Source organism: Lipotes vexillifer, unplaced genomic scaffold (genome assembly GCF_000442215.2).
Source record: "Lipotes vexillifer unplaced genomic scaffold, Lipotes_vexillifer_v1.1 scaffold439, whole genome shotgun sequence".
NCBI classification, from domain to species: domain Eukaryota; kingdom Metazoa; phylum Chordata; class Mammalia; order Artiodactyla; family Lipotidae; genus Lipotes; species Lipotes vexillifer.
The window spans coordinates 713,192-730,165 of NW_006798732.1; the positions used below are offsets into that span (position 1 = coordinate 713,192).

Here is a 16,974-nt window from a genome sequence, read left to right on the forward strand (position 1 = left end):
TTTTTTTTTTTTTTTTTTAGCTTAAAACTTCATGATTGTCTTGTCTTGCTTTTCCCTTCGAAGGTTTTCTTTCCTCATTTAGGGAAGGACATAATACATAGTATAGTAAGCGCTGTGTCATTTTTCAGGTTTTCCTAGGTTTAGCTGATGATATTTAGGATTGACTGGGAGAGTAAGGGAGTTGGGGCATAATATGAATAGAAGCCCTACCCAATCTATCTTTTACTCTTTCAAATAGAGATCTCATGAACGTGATGCAGAAAGATGGGGAGGGAGGGGGAGGGAATGAGAGAGAGAGAGAAGGAGAAAAGGAGGAGGAGGTAGTGAAACAGTTGGGAGGAAAGGAGGGTCTTAGGGATGAACAGAGACTCGGTAGGACACAGCTAGAAACTGTGCAAAGGGTTAAGTTGCAAGGATGTTTTCAGCTTACCATACGGCTACTGATGGGTTTGCCTCTGTACACGTGAGAAATCACAGTGCAAATCTAAGCGTTTCTGACACAGGAAGTGATACACGAGAGAGAACTAACATGTGACTAGGATTAGTGCAGATCTAAGGGTAAAATTCTTCTATAAGTGGAGAGCTTCACAGATAGAAAATACTGTGATCTGACTTTTAAGTTTTTATCTTATTCACCTCTAGTGAAAGTACATCACAGGAAGAAATCACAGAATCATGTGTTAAGAGAAATAAGGTACAGTGACAAATCATCACTTCTCAGTTTTCAAAATTGCCATCACCATGCCGAATCCTGTGCACTGTTAAGGAAACTGAGCTCTGCCATCTCTTTAAGTGATTTCCATCCATCATCAGTGCCCAGAGCCTCACGTGGCCTGAACAAAACGTGGAAAAAGATCTCAACTAGGTTTGGACCTCAAAGTGACTATGACCTGACCTTATCACCCTTTCCCAGCAACTAAGGTGAAAGGAAGGGAACAAGGAAAATCTTATTCTGATACAGCCCTGAGGCATGTGAGGAAGAAGAAAACGTGGGTTGAGGACTGACAAGGGACAAATAGTCCATTTAGACAGAGCTTGTGTGCTGTTTAAATGCTCTGTTTCCCTCTCTGAGCCCCTGCATTGTTGAATATTTACACCAGGACTGCTGGAGGAAAGGACCTCCAGGAACACTGAGGAGCTAGTGCCCTATCACTGGTATGTAAAACATTTATCTGGGAAAATTGTCCAGGAGTAAAAATACAGGATTTTTAGGCCATTTTAATTTTGAAGTGATAAGACACAGATTGCCTCTGGTAAATGTTATTTTTCTTTAAACTTAAAAATATATGGAGAGATGATAGTCCATGTTCATGGATGGGGAGATGCCATCTTGTCAAGATGTCAGTTCTTTCCAACTTGATTCATAGATTTGGTGCGATTCTAATCAAAATCCCAGCAAGTTATTTTGTGGATATTGATGAACAGACAAGTTTATATGGGGGAGCAAAAGACCCAGATTAGCCAACACAATATTGAAGGGGAAGAAAAAAGTCAGAAGACTGACACTCCCCAACTTCAAGACTTACTGTAAAGCTACTACAAAAGTACCATTACTACCAAGACAGTGTGGTACTAGTGAAGAAACACACAAATAGATCAACAGAACAGAGTAGAGAGCCCAGAAATATACCCACACAAATATGCTCAACTAATGTTTGAAAGAATCAAAGGTAATACACTGGAGAAAAGACAGTCTTCTCATAGTCTTTTCAACAAATGACTGGACATCCACATGCAAAAAAAAAAAAAGAATCTAGACACAGGTTTTGTACCCTTCACAAAAATTAACTGAAAATGGCTCATAGACCTAAATGTAAAATGAAAAACTATAAAATTTGTAGATCACATAGAAAAAAATCTAGATGACCCTGGGTTCAGTGATGACTTTTTAGATACAACACTAAATGCATGATCCATGAAAGAAATAGCTAATAAGCTGGACTTCATTGAAATTAAAAACTTTTGCTCTGTGAAAGACACTGTCAAGGGAATGAGAAGACAAGCCACACACTGGGAGAAAATATTTGCAAAAGACTTATCTGATAAAGAACTGCTATCCAAAATATACAAAGAACTCTCAAAACTCAACAAGAAGAAAACAACCAATTTAAAAATGGGCAAATGATCTGAACAGACACTTCACCAAAGAAGATGTACAGATGAAAAGATGTTCAACATCCTACGTCATCAGGAAAATGCTAATTAAAACAACAAGATACTTCTATACACCTATTAGAATGGCCAAAAGCCAAACCACTGACACCACCAAATGCTGGCGAGGCTGTGGAGCAACAGGAACTGTCATCATTGCTGGTGGGAGTGCAGAATGGTGCAGCCACTTTGGAATACAGTTTAGCAGTTTCTTACAAAACTAAACATACTCTTACCATAAGATCCAGCAATCATACTCTTTGATATCCAAATGAGTTGAAAACTTACGTCCACACAAAAACCTGCAATGGTTGTTTATAGCAGTTTAATTCACAACTGCCAAAACTTGGAAGCAACCAAGATGACCTTCAGTAAGCAAATGGATAAATAAACTGGTCCATCCAGACGAGGACGATTATTTAGTGGTAAAAAGAAGTGAGTTATCAAGCCATGAAAATACATGGGGGAACCTTAAATGCATATTACTAAGTGAAAGAAGCCAATCTGAAAAGGCTATATGATGTACGATTCTAACAATATGACATTCTGGAAAAGACAAAAACTATGGAGACAGTAAAAATATCAGTGGTTGCCAAGGGAAGGAGGTGTGGGGGGAAGAGGCAGGGATGAAGAGGCAGAGCACAGAGGGTTTTTGTTTTCTGTTTGGTTTTTTTTGGCCACGCTCCACGGCACATGGGATCTTAGTTCCTCAACCAAGGCTCAAACCTGCACCCCCTGCAGTGGAAGCGTGGAGTCTCAACCACTGGACCGCTGGGGAAGTCCCCACAGAGGGTTTTTAGGGCAGTGAAACTACTCTGTATGATGTTACAATGATGGATACACGTCATTATACGTTTGTCAAAATCCAGAGAATGTACGACACCAAGAGTGAACCCAAATATAAATGATGGACACTGAGGGATGACAACTTGTCAACTGTAATAAACATGCCATCGGTGGGGTACGCTGATGATGGGGGAGGTTGTGTGTGTGGGGGGGGTTAGGGGAAGTCTATGCACTTCCTGCCCGATTTTGCTGTGACCCTAAAACTGCTCTAAAAAGTAAAGTCTATAAAAAAAGTATACTATATATATATATATATATATATATATATATACACACACACACACACATGACATGTATATTATATAATATACATAAGTTATATTTAAAGACCTGAGTAATATATCTTTTCTTTTAAAGTTTCACATTGACTTATTTAGAAGAAAACAGGCATGTCCCCCCTTAGTGATGGAACAGCAGGTTCGCTCCAGATTTCAGCCTCTTCTTTGGGGTGGACCCCAGCTGGCAATGCAGGGCTGGGCTCCCACAGACCCGCATCCCTAACTTCAGAGGAAAGGCACTAAGAAGAGCAAGGGAAAGGCCACCTTCGGGAGAGAAACGGGGAGTTTCTACTTGTGAAGATGCCAGATGAAGCCGGGAGGACCCACCAGACCCTTCCTCTGGCTGAAACCCTGTGCCTCTCCCTCAAAGACCTGTTTGGTCACCACTAGTCCTAAAGGAACAGAACAGTCATGAGATTTCTAGTTGGAGGCCACCTGAGAGGCATGGTCCCAGGGCTGGTGAGGAGACAGAAACCCTGAGAGGGGAGTGACTGGCCAGGTCCCACAGACGGAAGGCAACTAGCACCTGGGGCTCCTGGCAAAGGGGATGCAGCCACTGTTTCTAGGTACTTTGACCCCAGGGACATTCCAAGGGAATAACAAACAATCACTGGTATTTTTAGCTTTAAACATCATCACGTATTATGTACCAATGTATCATATCAGCCCAGGCTACGTCTCCCTTCTGTGACGGGGTTCGGATGGGGTGCAGTGGAGGTGGAGGGTGGGGAAGGAGGGCTGTGGTTGCCATGCCAACAGCACCATGGCACCTAGCTCCCATCAGGACCGCCTCTTCCATCCTGTCTCTTCCATGCCCCAAAGTGCCTGGGCCACCTCCTCCCACTTTATCAAGATAGCCCCGGGGTCCTACTTGGGCTCCTGACTCAATTTAGGATATAAACCTTGGAGATTAAAATGGGGGACTTTCCTCTTCAACCAGTTACGTGACTATGAGATGAATTAATACCATCATAGGTCTCCCTAGGGGTCTGAGCGAAAGTTGAGATGTGGGTGACTGACCCTAAATATATGAATTAGCGATTACATCTGCGCTTGCGCGCGCGCACACACACACACACACACACACACACACACAGAGAAATGCAGCAAAGGAGTTACTTCCCCAAATGAAACAAGTTTCTCCCTGCTGCTCAGAAATTGCCATGAGGCTTTTAATACGTGTAGGCAATTCCTCACCTGATTAACAGATACAAAAGACAGGTATTTATGGGCAGCAGGTATAGCAGGAGAATAAGCAGAAGCATATACAGGTTCCTATAGAGCAAAGCAAGAGGATTAGAGGTGAAAAGAGATTTATCACAGCGGGGTGGGGAAGGGGGAGGGACAAAAACAAGGATTTCTCTCACAGAAAGTTAATTTACTCATTGCAATTTCAATTCTCTTCCCAAAAGAGTCCCTCCTACTTGTTTATTTTTTTAGAATGCTAACAGAAATCCCCACACAAGCACAGTAAATATACCCAAGTCAGCTCTGTGCAGTAATTGAGTTACTGGCAAGATTACTGCAATTTACAGAAGATATTCCGTGACATACAGGGGAACCCTTTCATGGACCGTTTTAACATAGAATATAAAATATCTTCTTTAACGTCTTTCAAGTTTTTTCATTCTACGGTTGAAACAGAATTTCAGGAAACAGGATAGCGCTCCACTCTGGATCAAGGTGGCATCTTGCCTCGGGATAAGAAAACCAAACAGAGAGGGGCACCAAGGGGAACCGTCGGGGATGAGAGTTACACGTGGCGAGGAGATCTATGTGAGAGTCAGGCTTACCCAGAGCAGATTAGAAACGGCATTATCATCTGTCAATGCTCCTTCCTCCTACAGGTTAAAACAAATAGGAGACATTGCAGAGTGCTGGAAGGGTAGGATCGGGTTATGGTGTCACAATCATTTTCGAGAACTCTGTGCTGGGTTTCAGGAGAAGCATGCACATGCCCACACGATCGGGTGGCACAAACACCAAGTGAACTCATCACCCGTCAGCGGGATAATAATCTTTAATTTGGGGGTCATACCAACAGCCTTCCTTGCCCCCTTAGGCCTCGTTCCTTCAACTGATTTCACGCTCTTGAATTGTGATTTCGAATTTCAATGACAGAGCCAATCAAGACACGAATGTGGCAGACTGACCTTCCTAGAATTTTCAAGGACGTGTTCTGGGGACATCACAGCCCTTAGCTTGATTCACCGAGTTGACACGCTGATGGAAGCACAGCCAGATATCAAATCCTGGTCTGTGACTCAGATGTGGACTCGGGGTTGTAACCACAAACTCTATACAGGGTTTTTATTTCCTGGAAAAAGTCTGAAACATTGATGATTATCTTGACCCAAGGGCACAGGAGTCACTGTCTCTGCCTTAAATACTGAAGATGCCAAAATGGGGTTGGAATTCTAAATAATGATTTGGTGAAAATACATAACTGCAATTTAGGTGAAACAAAGAGACTCCTGTCAAATCCCTTTTCTTTCGAATTTGGCTTCATTTCATTTCTCTCACTCTTGGGATGGGATGAGTTACTGTGAAGGAAACTGTCCACATACCATATGCTCCAGTGGACACATTCCCTGCACTACAAGCCTGGCCATACCTACAAACCAATGGGCTTTGCCATCTTTAGAACTAACTCTGTACACTACAAGGGCAAAAATGTGTAAGTCAGGTTAGCAGTGCCCTAAACCACGAACAGGAGGAAGGGAAGAGGGGTGGCGAGAGAGAGAAAACCCAAAGCTATTTGCCGTAGGAGACGACAGGGTCCGCCAGGTAAATGATTAGCACTGCTAAGCTCCAAATCATCAATCCTGATTTCGGGGGGATAAATTTGGAAAGCAAGGAACTGATGTTAAGTGACATCAGCTCTTGAGACGTGACTGATCTTTTAGAAGGGAAAGGAAAACTCTAACCAACCTAAAATCTAACCTCAAATCTATTCATGGACCAAAAGAGTATTTTCTTCCATATAGGACCCCAGGTGAGATGCGGGTCAGAGCACCGAAAATTTGTTTTGTTTTGGGACAAACGCTTTGACAGAAACAAAAACTGTTTTAGATTTTCAAGGCATCCTTTACATCATTTTTCTTAATGTGGCTGCATGACAATCTCTTAATTACTCGTGTGGCTTGCATCAGATTTTTACTGGGCAGTGTGGACTTTCACAGGGGAAGTGATTTATATAGAGGCCGGTCTCCATCTCCTGCTTCCTCTGCTTCTCCACAGGCTGTAACTGGTGGGACGCTGCTCACCGCACGCAAAAGCTCGAGGAGGCCAAAGGGTAAAATGTTTCGTAACCATGAATATGTGCATTTGATGAACTCAGAAACTGTGCAGGAAGTGATGACCTGACTGTAAATCTAGTCCCTTGTCCCTTGGTGCAAAAGATGGAAGGTTCCAGAGCTTGTGCCCCTAGCAAGTCTAGCTCCAGCCCAGGCAGCAAGCTCCCATCTGCATGGAGCACGTGTCATGAATGTCCTTCCTTCTCCAGAGAAGCGTCTGGACACCCAGCAAGCCCTGGCCATGTCTCAAGCACCTCCCCCCGCCACCAGCTGCCCTGGGGGACTGTCTTAAGGCAGATCAGGTTCACGGCAGCTCTCCTGCTTCATCTGAGCTGGCGGAGGCGTGGCTGAAATACACGGCCTGCCCTTGGGAAGACAGAAAGCCAAGGGCTTATCAGAGGCCATGGGAAAACCACCCGACCTCAACAGAACTTGTGATTTCCCAATGCCTGCTACCAAAAACTGAAAATAGGTGGGCTTATTTTAACTTCAAAGAGCTTATTGTCTTGGGCCGAAGTGAACTAGGTCACTCAGCAGGAGAGCGACGGTGAGTTCACTGCTGGTGCAGAACCCGCCGCGTCTGTGAGCCCATGACACCACTTCCCACTCAAGCCAGGGGCAACCGCGGTCACCTCCTCCCATCTCTCGCCTCCTGAGAACCTCTGCCTAGTGTTAAGGCCATTCTGTTCTCACCCGCTACTGCCAGCCTTCTGGGTTACCCAGCCTCGGATGATCTCTGTCTCCAAAGTGGGTAGAGCACTGAAATCGACTCCACTATTCACGAGGGCTCTACCTGGCTTTGTAGCTTTACTTTTCACCGTGCCGTGCGGGACCTGCTAGGGAAGGTTTCTTGGCATCTTTCGACATGACCAAGAACGAAGTGCTAAAGTTATGTGTGAACCAATGATTTCAAATCAAGCTTTTAAATAAAGTTTGTGGGCAAAATGGGGATCAGTGATTTGAGGGACAGGGTTTTCTTTCACTTCTGGGTCTCATTCTGGAAATCCAAATTTCCTACACAGGTGCTGTAATATCCACTTAGATTTGAGAACTTTACAAATGGCTGAGCTTTAACTGTCTTTAGTCATTATCTTTAATGTCGTGTCTGTCTCAGAAAAGGGAATTCAAATTGCTGTTTCAGTTTTACCTATGAAAACACAGAGGTGCCACAGGAAACAGTGTCAGAACTCTCTCCTCGCAGCCCTGTGGACACACCTCCTTTTAATGTACGTTTCTGAACGCCTGAAGGTCACGTTCATTTCTTTCTTCCACGGATGCTTATTAAATTGTTTTAGATTAGAAGGGGTCCAGGTGATCATCTGGTTGTAAGTATTTTGTTTTCCTTTTTGTTTGAAGACTTTTGATCCTAGAAGTTGGTCAGTGGGTGTGTTACAGCGTCTGCTTTGCCCCCAGCCAGCAGGTGCATTGGCAATCACAGGGCCATGCAGTGGGCAAGTCACCGTCCGCTTTCAAAGTGTGCACTGACTGGTCAAAGCTGGTCATCATTACTAGTAATTTAACAATTACATTTGCCTATGAAGAAATGCTTGCCCGTATCAACAACAGTGTATTACTTTTCTCGAAACTTGTAACATACTTTGCCGTACCTTCTCAATAAAAGGCTTACCTGCTCATCATGAAACATGTCTTCAATTATGAAATAAGTCCTCACCGACCACAATTATGTCCTTCTCTTGTATATTCCTGTTTTCAACCTCGGCATAGGACACTCAAGCCCATATTTTATATGCAACTTAGAAACGGTTAGCGGTCACTGACAGTTTTTCATTCTAAAGGCTTTAATAACATTGTAAAGTCAGACTTCATTTAAGAAGGTCTGAAACCAAAGTAAAAGTGCACACTTCCAAATTCAGGAACTTGCTTGCTGATGCATTAGGTACGTGGTGCTGTTCACAGTTCTAGAACATCTCAAGACTTTACCTGGTGATCAGCCGAAGCCGCTGTGGGACAGACTTTAAGTGTGGACCCTTGTGGCAAGAGAGTGCTATGCTTCCCGGGGTAGTAACCAGTTAAGTTATGCATGCTCGCCTGGTGGATGCACGTCCAAGCGTGATGTTAGTTAGAATGCTTTTCCCGTGCACGGACAATGTTACCTTCTTGAGTGACTGTCCCGTTTCTTGGATGTGCAGGCTGCTGGTGACGGACGCTTTGCCATACTCCTGCTTTCTGTTAAGTCTGTTTCTCCAGTCTTCCTCACCACTTTTCTTCAACAGTGCTAATCTAAGGGGAAGACACGCCGACCAAAGAGAGTTCAGCACCAACCCTTCCTGGTAACAGAACCACAGTTTAAGTCACCCAGAAATCTTTGCCCAAGAAATGACCACAGCTGCCTAATTTGAATCATTCTGAATGTCACTTCTTCTGAAGAAAGTCTGTCTGGAAAAATAGTACAGATTACTATATTGTGTAGATTATTATATTTTCTAAGATGGCCCCAACAGTCTTAAAATCGGATTGAAATGCAAAGCTGAAAACTGACTTTCCCAGATAAAAGATGCAACATCACTCTACCAAAGGAATATCTCTGTCTTTTTCCTTGCCTTTGGGCTGAGAGCAGGAAGGAAAATAAAAGTAGAGGTCCCCAGAGAAAAATGTCTTCTAGCGATCCCTTCTGGTCACTTGATGAATTAACATTTAATGACTAAAGCTGGATAGCAGAAACGGGTTTAAAAATTTAAAGCTATTGACAATCTCTGAATATCACATGTTTTAATTACAGGTAAAAGATGATGTTAAGACGTCCTGTATTCTAAGTCCTGTTCTTGTCTTCCAAATGAACTTGGTCTTTCCAATCTGCCTTCTTAATACAGAAACTTCTCTAGAAACCCATTTTAACAATTATCATTTCAACTTTCCTCAGGGGAAAGCTATATACAAAAACAGAATCTAATTAACTGAGGTTTTTACCTAACCTACTTTAGTTCAACTATGGTGCAACTTGATAAAAAGCTGCTTGGATGTTAAAATCTATGAAAGGCTATTCTCATGGACATGAGACTGTTTCAGTCTTGGGCATTCAAGGTGGACAAACATAGGAAAGATAAAAGGCACAAAAGTGGTGATCATTAAACTCATTTGAGCTGATGCTCAAAAAATGTAAAGATTGGACTCCTTTCCCTTATGGTGAGTCTGCTGGGCTAGGTCTTTTAAACATTCATTAATGCATGTCCATAAAGAGTGTATTTTTAAGCAACACAGCAGTGCTCATTTGGCTGTTAACTCCTGTCAAGTAACCTGGTCTCCGTTCCTTACTGGTCACAGTGGGAACTGAACTAGATGGTTTCTAAGGGCCCTTCTACTGAGTGTCCTGACTCCATTAAATATTTGAATTGGAGATGGGATGAAATATATCATACTCCACGATAAAAGTTTAGCTAAGCAAATAAGAAAACAGATTTTGCGGTAAATATGACTCCATGTACATCTACAAATTCATACAGAATCATACTGTATATTTGCATTCGCTCAGTCAAATAATGGAAAGCAAGCTATAAAGAACTCCCCAAGGAGTTCAAGGGGGGCAAGGGCTTCAAACTCTGGACCTATCCCCTTTCCTGACCTCTTCCTTTTCCTCCCCTTCCCTTCTGCTATGTGACAGCAGATAAGACCCAACACTCACTCCACAAAGCTGGTATGACGCCGCCTCATTTACCTGTGATATTGTGATTTATAATAAATACATACTTGGACTTTGCCCCCTTTCCTGGCACAGAGCTCCTACAACTTCTGGAATTTCCTGAGTGATGAGAGTAGTAATGGTATCTTATGTGGATGAGGTGACTTTTGGAAGCATCTAAGTGTGCGCTTGCTGCCAGGAGAACCAACCCTGTGATTAGAGGGTTAGAACTTTCAGTCCCCGCCCCGCTGACCTCCAGGGAGGAGAAAGGGACTGGAGATTAACTACGTCATTGGCCCTTGGCGATTCAACTCAATCAGGCCTATGTAATGAAGCCTCCATAAAAAAGCCAAAAGGACAGGGTTCTGAGAGTTCTTGGGATGGCAGACGGGCGGAGGTTTGGGGAGGGTGGTGCGCCTCGGGAGGGCGTGAAACTCCACACCATCTCCTTACACCTCGCCTGTGCATCTCTTCTATCTGGCTGTGCCTTAGTTACGTTCTTGGATAATAAACTTGAAGTCTAGTAAATAAATGTATTTCTCTGAGTTCTGTGAGCCACTCTAGCAAAGTAACTGAGTCCAAGGAGAAGGTTGTTGCAACCTCCCGTCTGTAGCTGGTTGGTAGGTCAGAAGCACAGGTGACAGCCTGGACTTGCCACTGGTCTCTGCAGAAAGGGGGAGGGGCGGTGTTGTGGGACAGGGCGCTTATCCCTGTGGGGTCTGATGCTGTCTCCGGGTAGACGGCAGCGGAACTGGGTGGAACTGTAGGACACCCAGCTGGTGTCAGACAATGGCTTGATGGTGAGGGAAAAAATCTACCCTGGAAACTAGAGTCGGAATCTTATATCTAAGACCCTACTTGCTCTCATTTAGCCCCAAAGTCTATAATCTATGACGCTTGGCAATATTCTGCATCTACAAGGGCTGGTTCATGTACTTGAAAACAGATTCTAATTTCCTTTAAGGGTTTCCATCTAAATGGCAGACTATGTAAGGACTAAGATTTATCTTTCCTCCAATTATTCTGAGTGAGTCAGTGTTATTCTAACAGGAAAAAATAATCAAATAAAATCAAATCATGAAAAGAAATCATGAGTATTTGCATGCTGCAGTAGAGCTTTCAAAGCATCTATAAAGGAGACTTCCAAAAGGTAAGCATGCCAGTACCACCCAAATGAAGACGTATGTCCAATTCCTCATCTTGTGAACATGGACATTCATCTCATGGATACTCTCCTTACCGCTCAGAACCAGATCTGACTTCACCCCTGACCTAGACCAGTAGTTGTTCATCTTGGCTACCTTACCTTTGTAATCAGATAAGAGTCCAAGTGATTTCAGAGAAATTAAAAAAATCAAATGCAGCCTCAGAAGTTGCGTTTATTAAAAAGAATGCACTATGGTCTTTAAGGGCATTCTCAAAAATAGGGTCCCAAATGTCTGAAGCCATGCCAACATCATCTAAATAATCACATGGTTACCCTGGTGGCTGCACGGAGGAATGGAAAACTGATTTAGAAAAAGGCAAAGTATGGATCTGTAATCACTCTGTAGTCCACCACGTACCCGCTCTGCTGATCTGCTCAGCAGCCTCTAAGAAACTGCATATTGCTATTCTGAATGAGACATGGGTGCACACACAGGCCAAAGATATCACTGACCCAGGTCACCCTGCGTGTCACTGGGGCAGGGAGCTCTGGGTCCAACCCCGGCACATCCTGGCTTGTTTCACCAGTTGTGTGTAAGCTGACCAGACTCGTTTTCGCTCTCATGTGTTAGGAACTGCACTGTAATTCTGGCTTTTTTATATATTTCCCCCCTCTCTTGGGATAGCTTTCAAAGAATTCCTCCCTTCCAAGAGCCTGAAATCTTGCTATTAGATACGCTGGCAGGGTCATCCTCAGGAACTTCCAAAGACTACAGAGTAACCAAAATAATATGAAAGAAGTGGTGCCTCAGTTGAGCCCACCTGGTATTAGGCCCAGCCAGAGCCTGCAGAGTGCAAGTGACGGAAAACAAGTGACACGCACTGAAACATACATGTATTATTCCTGTCCGCTTAGATTTCCGACCTGGTGTTGAGCAAGCAGAGGTGGGCGGGTGCCTTCTCTCCTGCAACCTCATGACGCTCCTGAGTCCCCGCAGACCACCGTGCACTGCAGAGGGCTGGGGTGGGTCGGGGGCAAGCGTCTCTGGTCCTGCACATACCATAAATTACTGCCTATGCAACTCAAACAGCTGTCAACACTTTTAACGTCCGCCAAGTCCAAGTGCTATTTGCAGGGCTGGGATGTTGAGAGCCTGGGCATCTGCTTAGTCTGAGGCTGAGAACCCATGAGTTAGTCACCCCAAGGCTTGGCCGGGGCCACCATGATGGGTGCCTGCCCGGCCACTGGGGAAACGGCTCTCCCTCCAGCCACAGCCCATGCTTCCCCAGCAGGGAATACTGGCCTGAGGTGGGCTGTTTCAGCAGCGGTGCTCTGACAGCCCTGCTCGATTGCAACAAGTTTTGCAGGCTCACGGCAGCCAGGGCTGGGTCAGATACGGGCCAGCAAACCGAGTGCCTCTAAGATGCAGTACTTTTTTCTCCACCCTCCTTTAAAAATGCCCCCTCATTTCAGAGAATCGCAGACACCACACAGATAAGACTGAACAGCACGGGTTAGTCCTTAGATCAGATCTTGGCCTTGGCTGGTTTATTGGCTGGAGGAGTGAACTAATATGCTTTTATATGAGGTCAAGTCAAAGATCAGAAAAGGAGGCAGCAAAGGAAAGACACCTCTGTCCGTAATGCCAACACAAATCCGGGGCCCTCCAGTGGCTGAAATCTCCGGGCCGCAAGGTAAGAACCTCGAGTGGCTGGGTGGAAGGTGGGGCTCGCGGGGAACACAAGGGGGCCCCAGCCAGGCCCTATAAAGCAGGAGTCTGCAGCCTCAGCCAGAGGCATGGGCGGCCTCATCAACATTCCTGGGAGTTCAATACATCCTTACGCTCCATCAATTTCCCGGTGGAAGGACGGCTCTTTTGCCTTTTTTAGTCATCTTTTGCCCCCGAAAATGAAAACACAGAGCAGTTGTTTCAGTAACGGTGGAAAAAAGATTTCTAAAAGCCTAATAAACTTCTAAAGAGGTGTCAAAGGTTTTATCCCTAAATAACACAAAATATATTCGATTTACCATGGTTTTCAAAGACGTGCCCCACAAGGGACGATTTAAACCCAAACCACGTAGGCAGCTATGAAACAGTGGTTTTATTAATCCAATGGGAAAAGCAGAATATATCCTTAACTTGATATGAGTTAGGATCCAAACTTGACGCTCGAGATGTCGGAAAAGATGAAGAAAGAAAAGGACCTTTTGTTTCCCCGACCGTCAAACGTGTTCTAAAATAGGAATGTATGGAGGATTTCCTCTAATTCCTCAGTCGCTGCCCTTTCGTAAGTCTTAGTTTCTATCTACGAAATGGGGGTAGTACTGTCTCCTTCGAAGGGCTGTCTTCAGCCCTCAATAAGGTCACACAGGGGAAATGCCTTGGGCAGCCTAGGAGCCTCGCTGGTCCTCGGTACGGAGGACTTAAGATGCTCAAGTCCTGAGCAGGAAAGAGACAGAGGCACAAGATCAAGGAAGGCAGAACCACATCCTCAGGCTGCAGCTGCTTAGAAGAAACGATGCAGGAAATTGACAAAGTCCCGTCTCTACTTCTGAAGGGTCTGAAACATGAAAGTGAAATTTGAAACAAGTGATGCCAAGAACACGTGAGTTGAGAAAATTAGTACAGGAGGAGGGTGTACTCTTCCGAGCACTGCTGTCCAGTTAGAATTTCTGCCCTCTAACCGATGTACCCCCGTGAGAACACACGTTAGCTGCTGAAAGGCTGACCTGAACACACGGCAGCCTTGTCACGTGTACTGAGGGGAGGAGCTGACGACCAGCCCCTGGGGGTGGTCCTGTTGGCCACGTGGCCCCAGAGCCCACTGGAATTCAACCTCTCCTTCTGCGAAATGAGGCGGTCAGAGGAATTAGAACAAGGTTCCAAAGTTCTGTTTTATACGTCATCTCAAAAAAGGAAAGCCCAAATGAATATAAGAAGAGCGTACTTATTTTTAATGGTCAAGCTTCATTATTTTATTTTAACAGAAGGGAGTAAGAGAGACCCCCGCCCTTGGGGAAAAGCTATCGCATATGGACCGTAAAGATATATAGCTCTAGCAAAGTACAAATAAAAGTACCATCAACATAAGGGGGGCGGGTAAGATCTCTGGCAATATATTTTGTTTTGGCATAATTTATTACAAACATAAATGCTAAATAAAGTGTCCCTCCTCCTTTTTTAAATGTACAGTTTGACAATTAAACTGAATAGCTGAAAATTTAAGAAGCATTCTCATGATCATGCTTCTGGACAGACTGGGACTGGCAGCCCGTTGGATCTGTGAGAAGCGCTACCACCCACCAGCCAGGAGGTCCGTGTGTACACAGTCGGCTTTGAACACCCTTCCAGGCAGCTCACAGCAACCTTACAGCCATCCTCCATCTCCTCAGACATCTACAAAGCCCGGGTTAGGGAGATGCACCTTTACAGCATCTCGCGTTTTTTAAAAATTACAATCTTACAGTAGGATTAAAACTGTTTCCAGAAAGAGAGAAACTAAAATTCACTAAAAACACGCAAGTGAACCAAGAATGACTGCATAGCAGATAGGACATCTGATGAAGATTATCTGTCTAACAGACAGAATATACCCCAAGATGGGGAATCTCTTTAAAAGCCTTTGGGAGAAGGGGTATATTATTATTTTCTACTGGAATTTTACCCCAAGAATGTTTTCTGATGGGTAAAACATCAGAACTTGTGTGTAAGTGATACTTATCATTATTTCCCTGAAATGGTACCTCTTCCTTCTCACCTAACCAGTTATCAATAGCTGGGTCTCCGGAGGGTGTGGAGAAGAAAAGGGAACCGTCCTGCACTGTTGGTGGGAATGTAAATTGCTGCAGCCACTGTGGAGAACAGCACGGAGGTTCCTCAAAAAACTAAAAATAGAGCTACCGTATGATCCTGCAATCCCACTCCTGGGCATATATCCAGAGAAAACTATAATTCGAAAAGATACACGCACCCCTATGTTCACAGCAGCAGTATTCACAATAGCCAAGACATGGACACAACCTAAATGTCCATCGACAGATGAACGGATAAAGAAGACGTGGTACATATACACAGCGGAATATTACTCAGCCATGAAAAAGAATGAAATAATGCCATTTGCAGCAACATGGTTGCGGCTAGACATTATCATACTAAGAGAAGTAGGTCAGACAGAGAAAGACAAATATTCTATGATATCACTTACAATATGTGGAACCTAAAAAATAATACAAATGAGCTTATTTACAAAACAGAAACAGACTCATAGAAAACAAACTTATGGTTATCAAAGGGGAAAAGTGGGGGGGAGGGATAAATTAGAAGTATGGGATTAACATATACACACTACTATATATAAGATAAACAGACCCTACTGTATAGCACAGGGAACTATAGTCTACATCTTATAATAACCTACAATGGAAAAGAATCTGAAAAATATATACACGTAACTGAGTCACTTTGCTGTACACCTAAAACTAACACAATATTGTAAATCAACTATACTCCAATTAAAAACAAAAAGTGAGGGCTTCCCTGGTGGCGCAGTGGTTGGGAGTCCGCCTGCCGATGCAGGGGACGTGGGTTCGCGCCCCGGTCCGGGAAGATCCCACATGCCGCGGAGCGGCTGGGCCCGTGAGCCATGGCCGCTGAGCCTGCGCGTCCGGAGCCTGTGCTCCGCAACGGGAGAGGCCGCAACAGTGAGAGGCCCGCGTACCGCAAAAACAAAAACAAAAACAAAAACAAAAAGTGAGGTATCTGGGATCAAACCCTCTTTGAGCCAGTTTCTGTGGAGAGGACTTCACGCCAGAATAGGCCAAACTGCCTCCCTGATTCAAGCGTCACTCCCCGTATTTAGCTCTCACCCCTTTGGCCCCAACACCCATGCCTCCTCAGTCTTGTAGGTATTCTGTATTTTGAATTTTAAATAACTAAAGGCTAAAGAAAATACGCTTTAACAGACTCATTAATTTGTTGGTTGAAAAAGTCTCCATCTATTTAATATTTTATGAATGTTATTCAAAAGTCTGACTTGAAAAACTGAAGGAAGAGTTTTCGCTGTGGTTTGATACATTGTCTTAAGTAGTTGGAAATGTACTTAGGAAAAAATCAGAGTGGCCAGTGCCGCTCAGAGTAAGAAAACTCCCGAACAGTGGAGGTGCTAAGGAGGGATCCGGGTGGGCGGAACCATACTTCTGCCAATCAAATTGGGAAATTCACGAGAACATTCCGGACCCAATCCTCCTGTCACTCTCATCCTCCGCTAAAGGCTGACACAGAAAATACAACCCCAAATATTTCACTCCGATTCTTTATATCTGTCCTCTTTATCTCCTCTGAACACTCCATGACTCTTTGAATGAAATGAGCGTTCAGTGTTATTTAATCCTCAAATGTAGTCTTTCATAGCTATTACCTGATAGGAAATGTCTAAATGCCCTGCAGAAGAGTCATCCATTTTACTTTCCGTGAAATAAACAAAACTCAGATTCTCATCCCGAGGATTTCTGTCCTAAATGTTAATTTTTATCCGTTCCCTCCACATACAATTTACACTGACAAAGAGTCACAAGCAGTGGACACGTTCAATTTCAAGCCATGTGTATCTGAAAGGGAAA

At 44.1% G+C, this 16,974-nt stretch overlaps 1 protein-coding gene across 1 annotated transcript in view; it reads right to left on the reverse strand.

The window, feature by feature from the left end:
• SVIL (supervillin) overlaps positions 1-16,974 on the reverse strand; it is a 92,397-nt gene that overhangs the window by 42,601 nt on the left and 32,822 nt on the right. Inside the window, exon 14 of the mRNA XM_007470916.1 lies at positions 8,686-8,812. Coding sequence (XP_007470978.1) covers positions 8,686-8,812 — 127 coding nt within the window. The remainder of the gene's footprint in view (positions 1-8,685; positions 8,813-16,974) is intronic.